This window comes from Hyposmocoma kahamanoa, unplaced genomic scaffold (genome assembly GCF_003589595.1).
Source record: "Hyposmocoma kahamanoa isolate Upper Pololo Valley unplaced genomic scaffold, ASM358959v1 211, whole genome shotgun sequence".
Lineage (NCBI taxonomy): Eukaryota > Metazoa > Arthropoda > Insecta > Lepidoptera > Cosmopterigidae > Hyposmocoma > Hyposmocoma kahamanoa.
In genome coordinates, this window is record NW_020653732.1 from 204,849 (window position 1) to 230,511 (window position 25,663).

At 34.7% G+C, this 25,663-nt stretch overlaps 3 protein-coding genes and 1 long non-coding RNA gene across 4 annotated transcripts in view; 1 reads left to right on the top strand and 3 right to left on the bottom strand.

Annotated features, from left to right (window-relative positions):
- Positions 1-10,219, bottom strand: part of LOC113227553 (protein artichoke) — a 29,710-nt gene extending 19,491 nt beyond the window's left edge. The window contains exons 1-5 of the mRNA XM_026460504.1: positions 10,112-10,219; positions 8,394-8,663; positions 5,632-5,801; positions 3,750-3,902; positions 1,307-1,410 (exon numbers count right to left, since the gene is read on the bottom strand). Coding sequence (XP_026316289.1) covers positions 1,307-1,410; positions 3,750-3,902; positions 5,632-5,801; positions 8,394-8,663; positions 10,112-10,118 — 704 coding nt within the window. The 5' untranslated portion in view covers positions 10,119-10,219. The remainder of the gene's footprint in view (positions 1-1,306; positions 1,411-3,749; positions 3,903-5,631; positions 5,802-8,393; positions 8,664-10,111) is intronic.
- Positions 10,220-11,749: 1,530 nt separating this feature from the next.
- Positions 11,750-25,663, top strand: part of LOC113227561 (3-hydroxy-3-methylglutaryl-coenzyme A reductase) — a 43,767-nt gene continuing 29,853 nt past the window's right edge. Inside the window, exon 1 of the mRNA XM_026460512.1 lies at positions 11,750-11,900. The gene's annotated coding sequence lies outside the window, so the exon portion shown is untranslated. The remainder of the gene's footprint in view (positions 11,901-25,663) is intronic.
- On the bottom strand, positions 21,345-22,945 carry LOC113227563. The gene is made up of 3 exons (XR_003310212.1): positions 22,742-22,945; positions 22,107-22,225; positions 21,345-21,471 (listed from the first exon to the last, which is right to left on the bottom strand). It is a non-coding gene; the product is annotated as an uncharacterized LOC113227563 (long non-coding RNA).
- Positions 24,706-25,558, bottom strand: LOC113227562. The gene is made up of 3 exons (XM_026460514.1): positions 25,431-25,558; positions 24,975-25,096; positions 24,706-24,858 (listed from the first exon to the last, which is right to left on the bottom strand). Exons 1-3 carry the CDS (start codon positions 25,495-25,497, stop codon positions 24,724-24,726), a joined length of 324 nt encoding a protein of 107 aa, XP_026316299.1. The 5' UTR covers positions 25,498-25,558; the 3' UTR covers positions 24,706-24,723.

Genomic DNA, 25,663 nt, shown 5'->3' on the forward strand with positions numbered 1-25,663 from the left:
ATTATTAATGATAAAGATCGACTGTTGCCTCAACGTGGCCACTGTTCTGCCACGGATCGAAGCAGATCTTACTAATATCTTTAAGTGCTTGTTACGGTACTTAGTATTCGGTTTAAACTGCCTACGTGGCCCAGCGGTTACCATGTCGGACTGCCACTGCCTGCTCGCAGGCCGGGAAAAATACATGTATGGCCTACATTTATCTTGTGAGTTTGAGTGTAATTTGTGGTTGTCTATGTGTGTGTTCATGGCACATGCGACACAGAATTGTAAGCTTGTCAGTTGTAAGTTGCTCAGTCAGGTACCTTTACAGCTACCAGAAAACTGACGAGATGTCGCTATATTAATAGCAATATTTTGTTTTTATTCTACATCGTGATATGTTTACTCCACAAGTTTGTTATCATTATTGCTACAAACAAAAACGTGGACGTGGTCATGGTTGACGTTAGGATACTGGTTAATACCCCGCTTTAGAATAGATCAATGATAAACTCTGTCTTTGAAAATGGAGTAAAATGACAGTTCATTACGCAAAAGTGTTGCCTGCTTGCAAGCAGCTAGTGATTGCAGTCGATAAATATTCTATCGAGTATCGACTGCACGTTGGTCACACTTATGCGATAAATATCCGAACTTGTTTCGTTCAAATCATCATCGGCTCGTTATTCGTCCAACTGCTGGGCACGGGTTGATTAAAATTGACAATTTTTGTAAGTTTAAACACAAAACAGGCAGCATTTGGCCCGGCCGGGTCAGTGTAGGAACTGACTTTTCTATATTGTCTCAGGTCTGGGTGTTTGTGGTACCGTCGTTGTTTCCTATTACCATAATACAAGTGCTTTAGCTACTTACTATGGAATCAGAGCGACGTATGTGATGTTGTCTAATATTTATTATATTTATTTATTATTTAGAACTATGTTCAGAAACCATACAAAGAGGAGACATATTTTGAAGATTTTCATTTTAATTCAATGTAGATAATCGAATCCGCCTGCTCTTGTTAAAATGTACATAATTAAAAATTGATTTCGATAGTAGTAGATAAACTATGAAAATAAGAATGAAGAAGGCAATCATGCAATTAGTAATCAGTCAATCTACCTTCTTTGACCATCTATCGATAAAACTGTCGACAACAACTACATAACTATTTATAGTTCTACTCCTCCGTCTACAAAAAGACAGCCTACACACTAGTTCAGTTGGTTCATAGTGTGAAGTCCCTACTTAAATCTTCATAGTAGTGTATGGTTTAATACTCTGTTCACAATGGAAACATGTGTGCAGGAGTGATAAATACCTTATGTCCAGTAATTCGGCATCCCGAAGTCCTTTGAACTGACTTCTTTTTAAGTTAACTAGCCTGTTGCCATGAAGGTCTAAGGTACGCAGTTTCTTCAAGTTCTGAAATTAGAATAAAAGGGTTTTAAGACGACATGTTATACATGCTGCATATTTAAAAGTGGGACATACTTATAGAGTGCGTTATATTCCTGATTCTGAACCCAAGGAAAAAATTAACTAATGAACTTAAACTTATCGAGTTCTTAGGTTTTCGCGATTGTTACACATAGGAAATGAAACTATTTTTCCGGATTTAAATCGCGTACATTTGTTTTTTCAAACACGGTTGTCAACCGTGACCATGGGACCTGTAAACGGCCGGAAACGTCGGTTTGTTTGAAAAAACAAATATACGCGATTTAAATCCGGAACTTAAACTTTACAAAAAAATATTTTTCAATTTTTTTATCGACTAAGTAGTAGTAGTAGTGAACAACATTAGTTATCGAAATCTATGCACATCACTATTATTGCTCCGACGACGCAACGGCGAGTGAACTTTTAATTTGACCTGATTTTAACTCCTGACTCAAAAAGTGGGGAGTTATAAGACTGAAGTCTTTATCTGTATGTTTGTCTGTGACATCATAGCTACCAAACGGATAGCATGATCCCAAAGCGGTTTTGTTTTTAATTGGAAATTTATTTCACTCAGGATGGGTCTTAACGACGTTTGATGAACAGCTGTTTAAAGATCATCAGTTCTTTTTCCTGATGTCCAACCGCCTTGAAATTTGGTATACTATTACCTAACTAACTCACATACATAATGAAATTGCAATGGCAGTTGAATAGTGACTCGATGGCTAGCCACTGAAATGTCACACAAGTCAAGACTCTTCCACACTATGGGCACACAACTGAGATGATTGATGTTCCACCCCCATGTTGTCGATATTTTTAAGATTCGCACGACGCGTTACGCTTCCACATTTATATGGCAAACGGCTGTGGAGTGGAATTCCCTGCCTGCAGACTTATTCCCTGAACGCTATAATTTGGACATTTTCAAGGCGAGAGTGAATAGGCATTATTTAGATGTGGATGCTCCATCGTCGACCTCATCGCCACTTTCCATCAGGTGAGATGGAGGTGAAATGTGCACTTACACTTTTATTAAAAAAAAATGTGTGGCCCAGGCGTAATCCAGTGTTGTCGTAATCCCTGGGGCCGAAAATTACGCTTCGTTACTTGAAACGTTAAATTTTTGCTTTAAAAGTTTCATATACACGACTTAATCCTAAAAAAAGCAACTACTTCTACCACGACGTGGGCAAATCCATTTTACTAAAAACATTACTTAGTATAAAAATCAAGTAATTGGTAGATTACATTTTGTTTGCACCGTGTCTGAGCTACTTGTCTAATTTGATCCCATTTATAAACTGTTGAATTTAATTAATTTATTTAGTTAATTCAGGTCCCATGACCCACATAATACCCAAGGACTAACATACATACAATATAATATAACAATATAATAAAACACTATTTATTTATTTACACGTATGGACTGCGACGTGTAACGCAACGTGGGTGTCCGGTAACCATCCTCGGAAACGTCCTCCTTCATGAAGGTCGCTAGATGTTGAGTTTGTACTCTCACCGCAAATTAATTAAAATTCTCATTGTGGCTGATATGGTAACCGCTGGATCTGATAATGCAACCAGTCCAGTCTGCAGACTACGCAACTCCTCAACTACCTACACCGGTCTCGACGAGTTATCAGTTTAAAGATATAGTATATCTTTTTTTAAGACGGAGTAAAATTACATTTGTAGGTTTCCCAGTTTTCATCAAATTTTAAATAGTAGTTATGTAGTTGTTGTCGATAATTTTATCGACAGATTGTGAAAGATAAATTTTGCCAAAAATGACTGAATTGTGAATGTTACGATGTTCTAATAATTACAAATTGCGTTATTGCCTTCTTTATTCTTATTTTGAAAGTTGGCCTACAAGTATCGAGATCAATTTTTATTCATATAAATTGTTAACAAGAATAGCCGGATTTGATTATCCATTACGAATTAAAATGAAAAACTTTAAAATATGCCTCTTCATATTTTTCATAAATATAGTTCCTAAATATAGTGAATATAATATATGTATGATCTTACAAAAATTGACAATTCAAATGAACTTGTGCTCAGTAATTAGATGAATAAAGGGTCGAGGATGATTCATTTGAAAAAAGTTCGGCTATTTATTACATAAACGTGACCAATATTCGGTCGATAGTCGATAGAATATTTATCGACTGCAATCACTAGCTCGCTCGCAAGTGGGCAACACTTTTGTGCAATAAACAATAATTTTACTCAGTCTTCAAAAAAGGCAGACTAGTAACTTTATTAACTTTGTGAAGTACTAAGAAATATGGTGGAAATGAACTTACCTGAAAGGTTTCTGGAGCAAAGTCAGCGATCATACCATTTATAAGATGCAGTTTCTCCAGCCTACCTACCGCCTCGCTGCCAGCAAAAATATCTTTGGAGAGTGTCGTCATTTGATGCCCGTCTATGGACAGGATCGATAGGTTACCGAGGATCTAAAAAAAGTAAATGCGAATATTATAACAAACATGTTCGCCGTGAATGGTCGAAGTTAGTCGACATATCATCCGACATTTTTGACGATTAACCAAGTCCTTAATTGAGAAATGGCAACACTTATTCTCGTTACAAAAATCTGTAATCTGTAATAAAATAAATATTATATGAAAACAATTTTGCTTACAGATGGGGATTTTAGTGACTTCTTGCTATAAGGCATTAAACTAAAGAGGCTTATAGGTGACTCGGATTTAGTAGAGGCAAAGCTGCAATATTTGAACACCGTCGTATATTTGCGTACTTATCGGTAATTGTTACTCTTATTTATAGTACCGGCACCATTGACTTACAATTATATGGACCTCGGGTCCGCGCTAAAAAGTGTCCGAACTTATAGGGCGTTAAAATCGTATACAGAGCGTCATACACGCTTTAGTCTTCGTTTGTTCGACTGACAGCGAAGCGAGCAAAATTAGACAGTACTGCGATGACATTACAATTTAAATTCAACGCTTTAGCTTTTTCATATTCCTTTACATGTCACTACGTTTAAATAGGTTGACTTGGGACATTTTTTTCGTGGTTTTTATATTAGACCCGTCGTCCATTTATTTGTAAGTCAATAACCGGCACGCTGTGATGGCCGTGAGGGGTTACAATAGTGAGGTGAAATCTCAAATTAATTCTCGAAAACAATATAATCAAATGCGAGTCACATCATCAAATTTTTCGATTTTTATCTAGTATTGCAAGGGGTAGCTGATTAAAAAGTTTTAATGAAAAGAAAATAAAAATGTTTACTTTAAATATTTTCAATGAACCGAAGCAACGTCAATACAAAAATGCTTTGTTTTGCATGGAGCTTCGACGCGAGTTTGCCGAAGGTAGAAGTTGTGCTGGCCAGCGATTCCATTAGTGACGATAGATTTTTTTTTTTAATTTCGATTTCGAAAAGCACATGCCGAGTTGCGTCGTAAAATTATACATTCCATAAATTTTATTGCAGGTCACTGTTTACAACAATGAGCTCCTTCAATGTATGTTATGAACACTGTTGCCAGATTAGGCGATTTTTCGGCTACTTTGAGGGGTCGCGCGGCGACTAAAAAAGTGGTCGGCGACATTTAGGCTATTTGAAATAGGAAAAGGCGATTTTAGACTACTTAAAATTTTGGGGGTTTGAGTATTTCGATGTGTGGGGAATTGCTGCCGGACATTGGGGAATATGAACTCTCTTATTTCCCTAAGCAAACAGAATTGTAGAATTGTTTTTCTTGATTTTATGGCTTGGGCGAATATCGGCTACTTAATATACCTAAATTGGTGAAATAACTTCACAAAACTCTGGCAACACTGATTATGAATTAATATGAAACTTGATGAGCGAACAAACGTCAAAACGGCCATCATAGCGTGCCGGTACTATAGTTTATTTTTTTATTTTAACTACTAAATAAATAAATAGTTATCCGCCTCACTTACGCAGGCCTCCTCTCATAAAGAGAGCTTGGATTGCCGCTCCCACGCGGGCCCTACGCACTGGCATTGGGAACTTTACCCAATCTGCGCTATGCAGATTACCTAACGATGTTTTCCATCACCAAAAAGCTCATAGTAAATATCAAATTGTGCAATTCTAACCCAAGACTCTCTATTTGAGAGGCGGTAGGTCAAACCATTAGACTACCACGGCCCATCCTGACTACTGACCACAACGAAACATACCTTAAAAGCTTCCTTAGGAAACTCCTCAATCCTGGTATTGGTAAACCGCAACTCCTGAAGAGTCCTGTTGACTCCAGAAAACGCATACTGGTCTATAGATTTAATCGGCGTGTCTTCGATGTGTAAGACTCTGATAGTTGAACGATGGAATAGAGGGCCGAAGAGATGGGCTGGAAGAAAACACAACAACGAATTTACCTCAAATACGGCGACACCATGACAACAGATGTTCAAGCCACTCGACTCATTTTCATGACTTATTTGTCATCGTTTATAAGTGGATCTAATTAGTTCTTTACAATTTCGCATCATGGCGACGATTCAATTATAGCAACATCATCATCTAATCTTATTAGGGTATGTGAATCGGATGCAGCTCGAATCGCGTTATGTGGACGCCTCGCCACTGTTGGACACTCCTGGTAGCGGCGTCATACAGGCATCTCATAACTTCGATATAAGAATTCCAAGACAGCCCAGGTCTGCTTCTCATGTTCTTGTATGTAATATCAAAAGGCCGGGTATAGGTATGGTCTTTGGAGACGCCGGTAGGAAGAGTCCTACAAATTTCCTTTCCGTGTTACTTAACGGATCTCCATTAATATGTTTGTTTGATAATGTGTTTAATAATATGTACAATTTTTCAAAAAAAAAAAAACACTTTTTAGTAATAATAAACAGTAACAATGTTTTTATCGATTACCTGCGAGACAGGCTTTGCCTAGTGCAGGAATCGTAGGAAATTCTCTGTACGCGATATACGCTACAATTGAGTTGTGTTACCTGGTTCTTTGTCGTAACTAAATTGTAATGTGTCTGCACAAGTTCATTTGTAAAAAAAAAAAAATCTTTTGTACTGTATTTTTTTTTTTGTATTAACAAGGTTAGCCATTTTAAATACTTTGGACACTATGTTACCAATGACCTCAAGAATGATATGGATATAGAGCGCGAGCGCAGAGCACTAACGGTGAGAGCAAACATGCTCGCTCGCAGGTTCGCCAAAAGTCCTGCTGCAGTGAGATTACGCTCTTTAGAGCTTACTGCAGACCACTGTATATACGCTGGCGCTCTGTAGACGAGCACGTCACGCGGCAGTTGTCACGTTTCTGCATAGCCTCAGTCACGTTCGCTGATGCGCGCATAGACAGTTTCATGGCTGTACTACGTAAAAAATCGGCGTCGTCGTTCACTGAACAGAATACGTGTCAGCCCTAACTCCTGAAGACCATTTGGGAGAGGAGTGAGTGCTCAATATTGCGGCATTTAACAAATGTTGCTAAGTTCCTGGTAGAATATAAGTACTAACCTTGTTTTTAATCTGTACTAACTTTTTTATTGATCTCACTTGTCTGTTAATAAAAGTATAAATAAAAATAATATCTACTGCTGGGTACCAGTTTTTGATAATGTGAGGGCTTGGGTTTCAGTTCGCCACTCTTGCCTTTTGCACTGCTGCTTCCACATGCTGGTTTAATTTTTTAAGCACCATATCAAAGCACTAAGTGGTCGAATCCGTAACCTAATGTATGTGTTTAAAAAACTACGCGCTTTTGCTGATTTTAAAATATTACAAATTGCATTACATCTTGGGGTGGTATTGCTAAAACTTCATTACTAATCATTGAGAGAGCCCAGTGAGCGGTTCTAAAAATTTCTACCTTCCGCCCTTTCCTTTACCCCACTGACCTTCTGTATAAGTCGTGTAAGGTACTACCTGTAAGGCATCGAGTATATAACCAGAAATAGAGACGAAATAAGGGCCATATATTCCTAGTAACACATTAGCGATACAGCTCTTATAAATAACAACTCTCGTTTGCACTGAAATATAGACAGACCTGTGTGTACATCTCCGTATATTCCAAAAAATATTCTCAATTTATTGTAATAAACATAATATCTCTAACAATGCCGTGCTGTTCTATTCGGTGGTGTGGGAAAAACAGCAAACATCTAATTACAAAACAAACGGAATCACATTTCACCGGTAATTAAATATTAAATATGTAATTTTGCAATTTTCGTCCATTATAGCAAAGCTCAGGTTAACTGGTCTATTTGAAGTGAAACAGTTGACGACACCCGTCAATTGTTTCGAATTGGGGCTAGCCAATCGGAGCGCAGTTGTCACAGTAATGATATGGCAGAATAGTTTTCAAACAAATAAAATGACATTTCGTCTCTATTTCTGGTTATATACTCGATGCTGGAAGGCAATTATTTATTAATTCCACGGTTCTCAAACAGCATATTGCACTCCCATTAGTACTGAAAACACTAACAAAAGACGGAAAGATATTGTCTGCCCCAAAATTGTATCATCAATACATGTATTTATTTCCAGATTGTTTTGTTTATAATGGTACAATAAATTAAATGCCAAATTAGCCATATATCATTTTTGTTACATAAAAGTTAAGAAAATTCTACAAGAATTCCTTCAAAATATACTACAGAGAATTTATTAATTATCCCAAAATAAATGTTTTTTTTTGCATTTCAAATTTGCATTTCATTGTTTAATTTTTTGTTTGTTTATAATTTAATAATATATTCACCTGTATAATTAGTACTTTTTACCTGAAATACAGGATTCTCCTAGTTCAGGTTATATGTGGAATAATTTACTTTTATTCGCATAATTAGTCTTTACTTATTCATTTGTACAATAAGTTATTCAATAAACAATCACGATGTTACCTTCACCATTAGCGAGAAGCATTACTACTAAAGATTTACAAAATGTGAAAAAAACTTACAAATCTTACACTCCTTCAAAACCAATTTTTCAATTGGCAACCCCATGCCAGCGATATTACCCAACCCTACACTCAAAACAGCCAATCCATTGTTTTCACAGCGCACATACAAACCACTATCCGTCCCTTTCTCACACACGCAAGGGTACAGAAGATGATTCTCTGTCTCTTTCGGGCACGGATATGCAGGGCCGGGTGGAATGTATTCCGTGTTTGAAATTGTTACTGGCGCTAGTAGAAAAAATGTGACAAACATTTTTATTTGATATTCTGAAACAAAAAGAAATATTTTAATCAATTGTTTCTTAATAATTGATAAACTTAGATAAATTTGTTTTAACACACTTGCACATCCTTGTCTTACTTAATCGAATCAGATTATCAAAGATGGTCTGGTTCATGACGTTAAAAACTTGCATTAAAAGTATTTTAATTGAAAAGTCATATTACAAAATTGAAGACAACATGAGTCTAGATTCCACACAATTATGATGCAAAGTCCATAGCATTAAGTTTATTTGAAAAGAGTAATCCATAGAGTTTCTTGTTCATTCTTCTCAGGGAGGTCTGCATAGTGAACGAGCAGTAGCTTAAAGAAGGACATTTTCAAGTGCAAAAATTTTACCTATGGAATAAATGATTATTTGATTTGAACTTTGAACAAAAACTAATAGTAGATTGTACAACAATGCATAAAGCTCATCATTTTACCCGAGACGAGTATCCTCGGCTGTGGCTCGGGCGAATACTTAAGTCGAGAATAAAATGGGTTCTATGAACATTTAATACACTTTGATTGCAAGGAAATTAAACAGCAATATTACAAATAAACGATTATTTAATTAAAATTGAGTGTAAAATTCCAACAATTAGACATATTTAAGTTTTTCCTGGCATATTCGGTGTACTATTTTGTATTTTATTATGAACTTGAGATGCCTCCAAAGTTACCGGATTTTCTTGTTGTTCCAGTTTGTAATTAGCACCTTAATTTTGTAATATAACAAGGATTAAAAAATAAAAATTAAACTTAATTTAATAAAGTTCTAGAGAACGTGGCTGTTGGCGGAGACGTTATTGCCTCGGTCTTAAACAAAGATTTTATTTTATGCAGAGCATAAAATCCTATTTTATGCAGCCTACACCCAGCATAAATACGGACTATAAGAGCATGAGAAGTGAAAAATAAATTAATTTCACATTATCACATACATAACAATGTATCATAAACAATCACATTTTTAATTGACAATCTCTTTAATTGTTAAAACTTATTAATGATATAATTTCTCAATATGAGATTGTCAATTAAAAATGTGATTGTTTATGATACATGCGGCATTGGTGTTGTTCAAAATGATTTATCAATAGTAAAGTGTTCTTGTATAGGTAACATACGAGAAAGCAAAATAGTGTTATAAACCTTCAACAAGGATGTACAGCATCGTAAGTCAGAGCTCAAGAAAATGTCAATGTAAAAAAACTTAATTACAAAATTAAGTCGAAGGTCATGAAAAACCAGTTTTTAGTGGCAAAATCACAATTAGGACTTAGTGCGTTTACAATTAATGTTAGTTTACATTGAGTTTCAGTAATCTAACACTTAATGGTTAGTTGGCAATATGTCTCATTATAGAAAAATGCAATTTTTATGCAAGACAAACTAATAACTTGAGTTGGAACTTTCACCAATAAAAAAATAGACTTCACCACATTACCTGCCATTTTTAACTCGTTTGTCACCAATTAAAGCAAATGCAGCAACACTTGAACAATTTTCAGCATTTGTAACATAGTAATTACGTGATAATCACGCAATATTTTTTTAAGAATTTACGCGTAACTTCTCCCAACATGGCCAAACCAGTAACTAACCAAAGACAATGTTGTATAGTTTTTCTCACTTTACAGTAAGTTTGAACATTGCCACTGTAAAAATTCAAGTATAACTTAGGTAGAAACAAGGTGAAATATTTTAACAGCTTAAATTCACACATCTAGACTATGGTTTCCATCTTCTAAGCTCTAAGCAGAGAATTTAAAAAAATCTTCACTTGGATTTATAATCAAATCCTCCTTTAAAATAATACTCTTTCAGTCAAATGTCATTTTTATTTCATGTTTGAAATCAATTTTTAGTAATCGAAAATGTTGTGATACTATCATTGAAAGATTCGTAATACGAGAGGCTATTTCCTTTAGAACATTAATTGAATTAATGATTGGCTACTATTAAGCTAATTATTATGTTGTAACGTAATCGAAAAATACATCATCAAAATTGAAAATGACGCGCAAGAAATCAGGTGGAACAGGTGCATGTGAGAACGTACAACTCGAAAGGTTCCGCTCGCAGGCTAACGACAATATTTTTAAATATGATTGGTACGAAATATGTTGTTTTCCTTATATTTTATGCCACAGAGTTTGGGATTTCTTTATGTCAGTATGTGCAGGAGGAAATATGTGCCTTATTTACTGGCTCATTATTCAATGGATCATCTGCAAAATTACGAAGTTGACGACTCCCGATCCCATTATATTTCCTTATTACTTCTACATGTTTTGTCAAGTATTCGTGGCTACAGCTGTGTTTGCTTATGTATGGTATCTATTCGGGAATACGGTCTTTATTCCATATTTTCAAGCCTTCTATAAAGCTTTTACAGAAGACGCGCTGCCACATACGAACACGACGTCGACAAATACAACTCGTCTTTCATTTAGACGTTACTGCTTTAGAAAAGGAGAATTGTTTGATTCTCCACCAACTGAACCTCCTAATTTTCTATCGAATGGCATTTTAACTATGTATCCTCGATTGACTGTACATATCTTTACTATAATAATCGAGGTTTTTATAGACAGAATTTTGTAATAAACATAATTATTAATAATATTACCCATGTACACCATACTTCTTGTTATATACACAGGGCGTATTTATACAAATGGTATTTGATCCTAATGCAGTTTTATTGCAGTCGATACAACTATTATTTAACTAGAAGTGATATACCTTGTAAGAGACACTTTTTAGACTGTGTTATTAAAAGGTTCAAATAAACAACTTTTTTTTCGTTTTATATTGCTTTTTTTGTAAAGACAGACGAGAGAGGCGAGCCCTAGCGGGTGCTTCTTTCAATAAAAACTGAACTGAATAAGAAGGTACAAGACTATAAGCATACTAAATACATATAAGAGACCGAGTGGAAGCTGCATGACGTAGCATAGATAAACCCAATGTATATACTTAAAATACAAGAATAGAATAGTAGATTTTTATTATCATAAATAGCAATACTACCCAATGGTTTAAATATAGTATAGTAGGATATTTTTTTTAGTAGTTAGCCCTAAAAATGGCGAAGTGTGTGATGTTGACTTCGTTTCACAAATCTGTTTAAATTCTAATTTATAAGTTCAATGTGAAATCGGTTAACTGTTTGTGGAAAAAAATTGAGCACAAAATCATTCCTACAAATTATTAGAATTTTTTTGCTACTGGTAAGTGATTTATTTTTAATTGTGATTATTTACTTTTCCTAGTGAAACCTCGTCACGTATTTAAATTTTTTATTCATGGTAATTTGTTTAACAATGAAAGAAGTTTATTTTCTCTTTGTGCTGAGATTTCGAAGATAGATTTCGTTAGCATAGCTCTTGTAAATGCCTTAAGTTAAATGGGAAACTTTTGATGAAGATTTTTTTTAATGCACGAGCGGTAGTTTTTATTTTTACTTATTTCGCGTGCAGATTTTTGCAGGAAATTCATTATTAAACCTTTTCAGTGTTTTATTTAGTTACAAATTATATTGAGAACAGAGTAACGGTGATTATTACCATTCTCCATAAAAAAACTTATTTGACCTCGTTTTTTAGCCTACTTTCCGATTTTTCTCTCTGCATTAGTAAATATATATTCCTTTTTATTTATAAAAATAGAGATGCAGTATTTATGCGTGTGAATCTATAATGTAAATGTAGAGCACCTTATGAAAGTTTGTCCAGGGAAGTACTGCCACCATACCTTCTGTTATACAGTAATGCGATCATTACTGCGTTCCGGTTTTGAAGGGGTCTGGTTTAAGGCTGATGAAAGTACAGACAAATAGACTAAACGACTCTAACGTTGACGGGCGCAGTGCAGTGTCTCTCAGATCTTAGCAATTTAAAGTTCTGAGTGACACTGCACCTGTCGTGAGGAGACGTAATTAACCAGGCGCACGACTCATCATCTCGCAGCCTGACATCTTAAAAAAAAGAATATGAATTGGGCAAAGGCTCCATATAACATGGTGCCTATTGGTTAGCCTAAAAAAAATTATTCTTCTATATACATCGGTCTACCTATTCCTAATATCTACCCTCCAACACTCATAAATATGCAACAAGCTGACAAAGATATTAAGGTGTTTATAAACACAAATTATTGTAAATAGTAATCATATTCCAGAAGAGGGCTCTACACTATGGAAGCTTTTCTTTTTGGCCTTTGAGCTGTAATTAAGTAAACCAAATACAAAGTGCAAAAAGCCTTCAAAACATTTGTAATGGATCACATTTTCTAAAACAAATTGTTTAGACCATAGGGACTAACAATTTTACCTTTTCATTTAGTTTATTGAACAACTTATTATTTTTGTTGTGCAGCCCTTTAACCTATTGAGATAGGTGGGCTAAAATCAACGGAATTAAAAAATCATAAGTTCTTTTAGTTCTCAGGAATAATATAGGCACCTTATGCACTAAATGGCAGAATCTCTCTGCTTTCACTTCTGAGTAAGCATTTGTTAATTCAAAGCAAACTGCCTGGTGAGAGCCTAATCAGAGTGCAACGCTACAATTACTGCAATCAGCATTCATTTACTGTTTGGAGCCAAGGCCAACAGCATTAAAGAGCTGAAGGACTTCCCTGGCTCTGACAGTTTTTATGTCCTCTGGTTACGACCAGTCCCTTCTCAGTATGGAACTTTGTATGCGCACCAGAGGGCAACACTAGGTGACGAGATACACAGAAGTTCCATCTGCCTTGCAGCAGAATCTAATTCTATATTTTCTCTCTGCCCAATATTTGACATGTGCGTGTTCAAGCCATAATGCCCTGTTCAGCCTCCAGTTAGCATTCTGACGCTATTCCTGTCCGTTGATAAAAGTTCTCTACAATGTTTGGCACTGCAGGCAGCTGCTGATAGCTATCAGGGTTTTTGTATGCTCAAGACCTTTGCTCTGTAGCCACATGTCTCTGGAGACTAACAATTTAGACAAATATTTGCACTATCATTTGACCTACTTTACGGCATAGCAAGTGCGTAAACAAAATTTTAAAAATTCATAGTGAAAGCACAATGACATCCTTATCTGTTAATAAAGTTATCTTTTTAGTGTTATTGGTAACTAGAAATAAATTTGACATCTCTAAATACTCAACCAAGTACGTCAGGAAGACCTAAAGATATTATAATGAGTTTTTGAATGTCGAATTTGAATGAAAATTGAAACACCAATGGAATTCATAACAGACTTCCTGTTTATTTTAAATGACAAAAACTTTTGCGTCAATGCGACTATCTGATACTGATTCCATGATTGGTTAACCAATTTAAGCCTCACATATGATGTGTTTTGTTTTTCTAAACCATATTAAGTTCCTCCTCGGTTGATCTCACAGTGTTGTGGATTGTGTCATTCTTTATTGGGTTGTTTTCTTCTGGATTATCTTGCATCATATTCAACAGCCATGCACCTGTACTGAGGACTCGAAAAATGTGCATTGTAATTTTTGTAGGTTTTGGCTTCTGTCCAACTAAGGACAGTTCTGCCAGTGTCCAGTATTGAAAGATATACAGTATTTGACAAATTGTACCAAAAAAAAAAAAAAAAAAAAAAAAGGAGTGCACTCAAACGGCAATGATTGGTTGCACAATACAACAAAGACAACACATGAGGCAATTTGATAAAGAAACTGTATGAAAACCACAAAAACGTGCTGGGTACATAATAAATATTAAATACTGATAAAACATTAATATATTTAGATATAACATGGAGACAAGGAGGGTTAAGCGAAGAAAGTAGAAATTTGTAGGACGAGGGGTAGATTCTGAAAGATCATATATGTTGGTTATTTTAAATCTATTTACAAATAAATTTTTTTAATTGCTACACCCTTCCAGGATATATATTTATATAGGATCCATGTTTTCTGTTGTACATGATGCGATAAATGTCTAACGGATAGAGTTTGAATATGTTCAGGTCAGTAAGGTTCATCGTCCCGAGTCCCCTCAATACAGTCTTTAACAAATCAACATCTCCAATAACCGTTAAACTGTTCAATTTTTATTTTCCTTCACAATATTCCTTTTTTGTTTACTTTTCGAATTTTGTTTTTTGTTTCTTTATTTTTTTTTGTCACAAAATTCGGGGAACATAGTACTAGTAAATAAATATGGCTGTTTACAAAAATAACAGAAAATGACCTTTGCGCAGTGTTCATTGGAGGTATCGAAATATTAGCATTTTCTTCAGTTCAGATGTTTTAATGTTATATTTATTCAACCAAAGTTTTCAAACTCGATCTTAAAATACTGTGGCCAAAATGAAAGATGGTAAATTCTTGTAAGGACAAACATATTATAGTTTTTTATATTTATTTGCATTATGCACATAAGTTATTAGTTAACTGTATATATTAATACGTGATTATGACTGTAATAATGCATATTATGTACTGCGGTTTTGTCTATTAGTAATGGAAAGTACACTAATTAATAGATCATTTGTAGTAACGATATGCAAGCAGATAGCATCCATTACAAATGCGTCAGTTATTATTTATATTTACTAGAGTAAATAGCTGTCACTTGCTGTAGCGGTGATTCAAACTCTATTAATAAACTCTACTACTCATTTGTAAGGCAGATTCCCCTGAAAACAATTAGTAATGTCGGTGATCCGGCTCTTGTAGGATCAAAGATGTTCGGTGTTCTTGACATGTGGACTGTATTAGTTCAGGTTCTTGTTCAGGATCGGAAATGAAATGCTTGCTCTTGTCAGTGACTTGCTACTGATTACGTTTTAGCGATGCGCGACTTCGAATGTTACTAATACTAATCATTCGAATGGACAAATCATTCGCCAAAGTCGAATCCAATTCGACTCGAGTCTGAATGATTAAATACCGCATGCCAATGCCATTCGGTCGGGTGCACGAATCGAACGATCATTATATCCATTCCAAAATACTCCTGCCCTCATCATATTTACAGTACTAACCATTATGTCAGAAAGGACTAAGTGATCACGAGCAGAAATGCTCTATGGAATAGTACTACTAATTAGTAATGAATGAACATTCAAATTAGTAAGTTACTAATTTGACATTCGAATGACAGGATTAGCGATTACTAACGAGTCAAATAACAAACTAATTCACAATCGCGCGTCGCTATTACGTTTATTGCTTAAAATGTCCCTAGTTAGGTACAACTATTGGTCTCTCAACTAATAACTATGTCAGAGAGTCGGCGGGGCGGTGATTCCATTCGCCTTGTGCGCGAGAGCGACATAAAGCGTGAGGTCTTGGGAGTATAGCAGTTATATAGAGTTTTTTGAATTGATAGCAGTAAAGATCCTTGTCAAAGAGGTCGTCCAGGGAAGTACTGCCACCTTACCTATTATCTGCCGCAAAACGGTAATGTGAGTCGCGTTCCGGTTTTGAAGGGTAATGGTGCTGGTGAAATCACAGGCACATGGAACTTGTCAACTTATGTCTCAGGGTGACGGGGGGTAGAGGCAGTGCCCCAAGATCTTTGCGATTTAAAGCTCTGAGTGGCACTGCAAGTGTTATGGACAGGCGTGTCGATTAACACCAGACACACGACTTGTTCGTCTGTTCACTTGGTATCATAAAAAAACATCACAATCAAATCGCTAAAAAGTCGTTGAAAAACCAAATACAAAGACACAAGCACATAGAAAAATTTGTGAGGTCCGCTGGTTCGTTCCGTGGCTTAGTTGTTATAGAGTCTGGCACGTTATGCCGGAAGACGTCGGTTCGCATTCGACCGGATCGAAGGAATATTTTCTGAGTGTTCGACCTTTGTATAAAAAATACAATTCAACGTTTTTTGGAGAATTTTAAGAGCTCTCATGCCAAAAAAGTTTTGACGTTGGCTCCGCCCAAATTTGTGAAACAAACATATGCCTGAAGTTCGCGTGACATGCGACAGGAGATGTTGAATTTTGCGCATTAAAAGTACCAAATTCGTTTTAGCGGAATAACTCTAAAGCTAAAGGGATTAAAAAAAATCCGCAGTGACAGTTGCCGATCATGCATAAATATAATTAATTATCTAATTTTTGTCCTAATAACCTGTAGCATTTCGGGGATAAATCGAAAAAATCTGAAAATTAGAGTCATTTCGTGATTTTTGTTTATCGAGGAAACTTTATTGTTTTATGTTTCTAATTAATGTCTATGCTTGAATATATCGTGTAGTTACTCATACAATATTTTATTTTTAACTTTAAAGTGGATATACCCCTCTAGAATCAAATCGAAGATTAGGAATTTTTCCTCTGCTCTCTCTTAATGCTTGCACGCATGGAATGAATTTAGGGTGTTTAATTAATAATTTTTGTAACAATATTGAAAAATAGGGTGGTTTGCTTTTTAATATTAGACATAACTGGTTGATGGCGTTACCATCTCAGTCACCCGTGACCATGGGACCTGTAAAGGGCCCGAAACGTTGGTTTGTTCAGTAAAACAAAATATATTTGTATAAACCTACTCGATTAAGAGCGCGTTCCCATGATGTCGTGACGACAGATAGTCGTGCAGTTTAAAGTGTCGTGTCTTGTATATTTAAATTACTTGTGCAGGTTAAAGTGTCGTGTCTTGTATATTTAAATGAAGTTGTTCAATTATAATACAACATCATTAGCTGTCGTTTACGACTTTTTTGACATTACGACGACGGACTGTCGTCGTGAGATTGGGAAAAGCTAGAATCGTCCGACAGTCGTAAATAAAACGTCACGTTTCAAATGTGACGACAGATTCTGTCGTGCAAACTACAAACTAATTGTTGTCACGATCTAATGGGACAACAGTATGAGACGCAATGATCTCTCATCTACTTTGTGACAGATTCTGAAATCTGCCCTCATTTAGCTTGAGGTTGTAACCGTGTTTGTTCATGCCACAGTTGGCATTCAATGCAGTGGTTCATCATCATCATATCAGCCGGAAGACGTCCACTGCTGAACATAGGCCTCCCCCAAAGATTTCCAGGGCCCTATTTCACGAAACTTACCAGTCTAGTATTACTAGTCCATGGACTGTTATTTCATACTATTCTACTAGTGTGCGTTTCACGAACCTGTGATGGTAAATTATTAGTTACTAATTGCAGGGTAATAGTTACTAATCCATAATTACCATTGTAAACTATGTCCTCTTTCATGAAAAACACTACTAGTCCAATATACTCATATATTACAAAGGTCCTGTTTCTACCAGTCGAAGGCGTATTGTAAACTTGTAAGAAAATTTTATCAGTGGTGTCATTTAGAAAAAGATGTCGTCGTGTTCGGACAGTGAGGAAGAAACTGTAATAGCGCGACGTCGTCGAGTATTTCTACCTCGAAATTCATATGAAAAGTTACAAAGTACTTATCAATTTAACGAAAGTATTCGTTTGACAAGCGAGAAACTGGAAGCTCGCTTGGCTGCGATCGGACCTGAAATACAGCGAATAACCGATAGAAGCTAATCATTATCGGCCAAAACAATTATACAAGTTGCATTGCATTGGATGGACTGGAGTACATTACCATGCAGTAGGCGATATGCATGGGGTTTCTAAAGCTAGCGTATGTCGTGCTGTTCAGGACGTAGTGAATGCCAGACAATCACACCAAATTCCAGGTCTCAAATTAGGGAATTTCTTGTGTTATGAATACAAGAATAACGACAACTCTGAGCGCAATACGCAGAATACCCAGAACAGAACCAATTTAGAAATGTTCGTTTCTTAAATTCGGAAATCGAACCCGGGACCTCCTCATCAAGCGCCCGTAGTACTAACCGCTGTGCCGCCGAAGAGCATAAGCGCACCCCGTAATCATTCAATCAGAATTTATAACCGTAAGTAAACCATACTTCTTCAGTTCTTGGTCAGAAATATTAATTTACTTTAACGGAGTAGTTATTGAGTACATTAACTGTAATTAATTATTATAACATAACAATGTTCTCCACAACATTTCCGATTCTCAAAATTTCATTGGCCTTGATTAGTCAGACTTAATAATGAATACAGAGATGACTTGAAATATTTCTAATTATAATCTAAGTCTTTATGGCACTCGAAACAACAATTTAAAGATTTGTTTTATTTTCGTATATTATTATAATGCTATTATATTTACTTATTTTAACATATATTTTTTTTACATAATATATTTTATATACATATAATTTTTTACATACTTATTTAATTATTTACTTATTTGAACAGGCAAGTTATTTTGGCCATTTTTTTAACTGCTGACGTATGAGCTATAGAAATAAGTTGTAATAATACGCAACCAATTTAAACTAGTATTATTTTTTTTTTTTTTTTTTTTTTTTTATTTTTTTTCCAATCAACTACTTAGGTATATTACAATCACAATTTTACAACATTTAAAAACCATTAAGGTTCGAGTCAATGCTGAGTCATTTAGCAGGCTATGAGTCGTATTCTTGAACTCTACTCGATGCTCAAGTCAGGATTGCACTGGAAACACAAGCACCGGAAATACGACCCTAATGGCAGGGACTTGAGTATGATTTCGAGTGCTTTAAACCATACTCAAATCCTGACTTGAGCATTGAGTAGAGTTCTAGAATACGACTCTACTCTCTCTACTCTACTACTAGCTACAAATATATTTTTATATGTGAAATGAAAATAACTAGTACTTGTAATATTAGTACTGGTAACAAGTAGCTAGTGAACTAGTAAAATTTTAGGTTCGTGAAACAGGCCCCGGACCAGCCGATCGGACGCGACGTGCATCCAGCGGTTACCCGCCGCCCTACCAGGTCATCCGTGCATCTAGTAGGGGGCCGTCTCACTGAACACCTTTCAGTTCGTGCTTTCAAGCAATGTAGCCATACTAATGGTAGATAATCTGTATAGATTGTGAACTTATTTCCTTACAAGTAGGGTCTAAAATACTTGACGGCCCATGCTACTGCCAAAAGTTCCTTTTCTATAATGCTATATCGATTTTCTGTGTCACTTAAAGTCTTACCAGCATACGCAATAGGTGTGTCGGATCCTATTGCTCCTTGTGACAATACTGCTTCTATCGCAAAATTAGCAGCGTCAGTGGTCACTATGAAAGGTTTTTAAAATCGGGAAACTGTAAAACTGGTGCATTCGTTAAAATCTTTTTACACGTCTCGAAACACTCTCTATATTGATTGTCTATAATGATTTTGTTTCCCTTTTTTAAACACGATGCCACAGGTCGCGTGATTTTAGCTAGGTTCTTAATAAATTTCCTATAATAACTTATTAGCCCTAAAAAGCTGCTGATTTCGGTTACTGTCTTCGATAAAGGGTACTTGAGAATTGCCTCAATTTTATCGTCGTTACACGGTAAAAACAGATTACTTAAAAATAGACAAATTTCTTTGTATGAAGACAATTTTATTAAATCCAAGAAAACGATTCGCTCCCTATAGACGCTAGAGAATAATTACTTGATAATAGTAAAAAAAACGTCTCAAAAGTGTATTTTAGTTCTAAGACAGAAATATTTAATCCAAGAGCAAATTAATTTATTTAAGTCATAAAGCTACTCTAGATTCAAGAAAATATTTATTTGTTATTAGAAATTTCTGATTTTGAATTGAAAAAAAAAGAATGAAAATTGAGAGATAATTATTTAACTGGAGATTTATGTTTTCTATGTTTAAGAGAAGTTTGATTTCATTCTGAAACCAAATTTCTTAAATTATGACTTTTGGTTCAGTTATATCAAAGCAACTTTCTGCTATTAATAAGTCCATTACAATCTTAATGTAAGATTTTACCGTCTTGGGTTAAAATGTGGGGTAAATCTTAATGTAAGATTTTACCGTCTTGGGTTAAAATGTGGGGTATTTTTGATTTAAGTCATTTTGTTTGTTTAAAATAAGGCTCAATTTATATTGCGGCGGAACGGAATGGAAGCGAATTTTTGTAACGATATTATACATAACATAATGAACATTATGGTCGATTGTGTAACGGTACAAACTAGATACGAGCCAAAATCTTCCGCGGAATGCTCGAGCATTCTCGAGCATGTACGTTACACAATTGACCATAAAATTCATTGTGCTATGTACAATAACGTTACAAAAATTCGCTTCCATTCCGTTCCGCTGCTATATAAATTGAGCCTAAGGGCATAGTTTGTGAATAATTAAAAAAATATATAACCGCCTTCAAAACGCAACAATTAATTTTAATGAAGTCGTTGGCGTTGCTGTTATGACGTTCCGACTTTATCAAATTATAATTATTGCTTCTTGAAAACGGTTGTATTTTTTTGAGAATTGTTCACAAATTTAAACAAAATAAAATTGCAGGCTTAAAATACTTGACACAAAACGACTTAAATAATAAAAAGATTATACTTATTTAGGAAATAAATTAAAAAACGTTTATTTTTTGTACACGTATACAATACTGGCATAATATTAGTAAAATACAAAATGAATTATTGACATGAAAAACTTTAACATAGAAAATTAAATTACAACTCACAGAAATAAAATTCGTGTCCCTACATATATGCATATATGTGTGACAAACCATAATTCAATAAACCTTAGGGCTTGTTTACGTAACTTACTTATTTTATATAAATTTGCACTGCAACAACCCTTCTAAATAATTTAAACAATCACACTATCCCTGGAGTATAACATATCTAATCCCTGGAGTATAACATAGGGTTGAACAGACAATTTCTTGCTTGTCGCCTTTTGTTTTTGTTCTTTGATTACTTGGTCTATATCGCCAGCATTCTAGAAATTAAGATAGTATTAAGAGTACATAATGAAATATAATAAGTATCCACAACAGATTTGTGAGCCAATCTTTACCACAAAGTAATATTATAAATGAGGCATAAATATTGAAAACAAAAAATACATTATATTATATACAGGAGGCAGTTTTATATATATATATATATACCTACTCATCCGTAGAACAAAGATCTATATGTGCAAGACTACTTGTTCTCAGGACATAGTACATTTCGTTTGTTCTTCTTCGCTGTAAATGTCAGACCGACTGTTGTTGGATTTTATATTTTCGAAACGAAATAAGATATATAAATTGTCAAAACGCCTTTACACAGGCCTTAGTTTGAATAACGAAATTATTCTCGTAACGTTCTTATTCTCTTTTCGTTATATAATCATATCGGACTTCGGATGAGTCGACATATATAACTTCCTCCGTGGCCAAACGGTTAGCATGCCGAACTGCCAACGCAGAGGTCCCAGGTTCGATTCCCGGGTTGGGAGAAATATTTGTATGGCCTAAATTTATTTATCTCGTGAGTTTGAGTGTAATTTGTGATTGTTTATGTGTATATCCATGGCACCCGCGACACAGGGTTTCCCTAGGGCGGGGCTATTAAAAAAAAACATACCGGCACACAAATATATAAGGAGTCAATTGCTTCCTGAGTAGTGAACTTAATTTTTTTTGAAATTCTTCCCTTTGGAGGCACCAGATGTGCGAGTATTTTAAGCTCAGCAGGAAGTGTTACTGTAACAATTGAAAATTATATTATACAATTTGATCTATCAAATTTAGCCACTGTAGCGAAACTCTATACCACTCAAACTTTAATCAGACAACGTAGGCCTCTAAATTAGATCTAAATATTTCGAAGAGAAGAAGGAAAGACATTGTGGTAAAAGTACCTCAAGTAAATACAACATTTGCAAACAGACAATTCAATCGATCGGCCCAATCGATCCAATCGATCGGACGGACGGACAGACGAACGCACGCACGCACGGACACACACGCACACACTGACACATGGACGGACCGACGGACAGACGGACTGACGGACAGACAGACTATGTTAAAAATGTTAAATGTGAATTTATAGCTATGGAAGAGCGGTACCTACTGACACTGACGCTTGACAAGCTTAATAGGAGGTACCATCCACTGTTAATGTAAAGTTAATTGCATTACTGAAATAAACATTTTCTTATTATTTATTTTACTAATTCTATTTCAAGCTTTATAAAATTAAAAACGAACACTTACAATCATTGTCTAAATTTTTCAGTGACTCAATAAGGTTCAAGATTCTTTCGTCTCTGTTCGGTTTAAAAGCAATAATTTTTTCGAAAAATATTTTCCAATTTAAATAAAAATTCAGCCCTTTTTCTGGATACAACAAGTCGAAGTCAATGTTTATCTGAAAACAAATATCATAGTTGTCAAAATGATTGGTCTGCGTCAAGATGGAGGGACCCTAGCTCAGAAATGAAACTTAAAACATATGAAAACAGATTACATACCAATATGTCACTTCTTTGGTTTGATAATATTTTCCAGTCTTGTAGAAACTCATGAACGCTCTTGTGTTCACTTTCTTTTCGAACTTTAAACGTATCTTTACATTTTTGTATTACTTCACCCCATGGTTCGGTGTTATTGTTGAGAAACAGTATATCTCTCAAATGTAAATCTAAAAAAAATCATGTTAGTGTTTCATTTTATCCTTATTGAAATGTTTTGTAAGACTTCCATTATTTACCTGCATTCCAATCACCTGACAAATGCCTATCCCACGTAAGTACCTGTTCCTATCTAATAATAATAATATTATAGATTTTTTTAGATAGAGGATATATTAACAAAACAACCTATTGAAAATAAACATTAGTTCAGCAAAATTCAATAGTTTAGAATTCATGATTATTTATTTACAGTCAATAGCACATCAGACCACACATTTTTATTTGAAAATCGCCTCCAGTGCAACGGAACAAGATACGTCAATGTGTAACTTGATACGTTGCCATCCATACTTTTTCAATATTTTCTATTCTAGTCATTAAAACCACCACCAGTATCATAATCGTTATTCAAACAATTTAAACTTAATTTCTCAAAAGAAAACATTGGTTCAGCTCAGATTTACATGAAATTATTCTCAAACCTATCTATTTATCAGAAGTTCTCTATATGTTTTTAAACATTTTCTTTTTGTGTACATTATGACCATTAGAGAGTTAAAATTGTAGAAACTCATGAACATGAATTGTCTAAAAAATAACGGAGCAATCTAAGAACAAACACAAAAATGGTTCATTGCATGCTAGCTACATGGTTACTACTACTTCAATACCAAATTTCAATTAATTTAGTGGAATAATTTTCAAAATAGACTAGTTTTAAACTTTTGACTAGAGTAGAAAATTTTCAAGAAAGTACATAAAAAAATCATAACTTAAGCTATTGATTTTTGCTAAACTAATGTTTATTTTAAATGGGTTGTTACTCCTCTATGTAGAAAAATTTTTGGACCACTGTAAATGGGGCCCACTTACAGTGGATTTACAGTTACATTTACCTGTATTAAAAACCCAGAATGATGCGACTTAGAATACCTACTCTCAAATACCTAAATAGGTTCATAAATTGCTTTAACCCAGTGAAAGTCAGTGGGTTTAATTGCAAGCCTATTTAAAAAAAAATTACCTTGTAAACCTTGAATATACTGTCTTTTAAACGGTGGAGCATTTTCTAGAGTGCCAGATTGTCGCTTGTGTGTGGTCTCCATATTTATACAGAAGGTTACGGACTTTGCCCACCAATTTTCCTCATGCTACTGTAGAACGTCCATTAAATGAATTATTTTTTTTTATAGGTTTGGTAAAATAAGTGCCTATTGACTCCTTTGGAAACAGTGATATTATTTTCGCAGATATAATATTATATTCTTCATAGGTTATCCGGCTAAAAAAATGATGAAGTATTATTGGGAAGTGTAAAAGTAATCAGAACACAGTATATACTTACTAATATATACAGTATATACTTACTAATTGACAATGTATGTGTAATTATATCGGTCAACTGGTTTCTCTTGGTATTATTGAGAAAACCATATGTTTCATAGTATTTTAAAATACTATTGCCACCTGCTGACGTATGCAGTAGTGTCTCCAAATCAAAATGTGGAAATGTTTTTTCTAGATACACTTTTGGTTGTTTCCAAGATGTCGACCACTTGTAGTTCATCTAATGAAACTAATAAACTGGTAAAAAACTAATAAAAATAAACAATCACTGGTGCTTGTCTCAAATTTACTGGAGGTGGGAGTAATAATGACTTGATCATCAGTTGATTCAGATACTGCATCCGTCGTTGCCTGTAAAGTTAAAAAAATAGAATATATTGTGTATTTTATAGTCAAGCTATGTTAAGATAGTCAGTATGAAAGCACTTTCAACTAAATTTTTTAACTTAAACATACAGGTCCCTCACCTGTGCAGTAATAAGCTCCCCTATCTTTTCCTCTAAAGATAGTCTAGTCCCCATATGTGGGCATAATTCTTTCAAATTGTCTAGTTTTAATTTGGGAAAATGTTCAATCATTATACCATTCTCTGCAAAAGTAGTCAAGTTTGTAAATAAAGTCAAATTAAATCAAATATCTTTTTATGTATTTTACTTCTAGTTTAATAACACACACACACACTGAATAACACACACATTCAATAACACATACACTGAATATACCCCGCACAAGGGAAACCCTGTGTCGCGGGTGCCATGAACACACAAATAGACAACCACAAACTGCACCCAAACTCACGAGAGAAACAAATAAATAAATCCCTCCATTTTACGCTTACATTCAAGGTTATGTACAAAATATCATCATGCGCATAAAAATGTAATACTTACACAATTAATACATAATAACATCAAATCACTCACCAATAAAATTGGTCACTACAACTTGTGGTATATTCCACGATTCCAAAAGTTCTTTCAACGAATCCATTACTGTTTCCACAAACAACAAATAGAAAAATCAGTTCCTTTTTAGGATTTTATTCTCCTTGCCTTACCTTTTTAAGATTTCAAGTAAAACTAAGTAAGTATAGTTCACTTTGCTTCACATTTTAAATAATTGGCTATTGATTTATGGATGGCTTCTTCAATCGCAG

Coding starts and splice junctions, on each gene's coding strand:
- LOC113227562 (XM_026460514.1), bottom strand. CDS start 25,497: ATGGATTCGTTGAAAGAACTTTTGGAATCGTGGAATATACCACAAGTT. Junction 25,097..25,430: donor TGTAGTGACCAATTTTATTG/GTGAGTGATTTG, acceptor CTACTTTTGCAG/AGAATGGTATAATGATTGAA. Junction 24,859..24,974: donor GGGAGCTTATTACTGCACAG/GTGAGGGACCTG, acceptor TTAACTTTACAG/GCAACGACGGATGCAGTATC.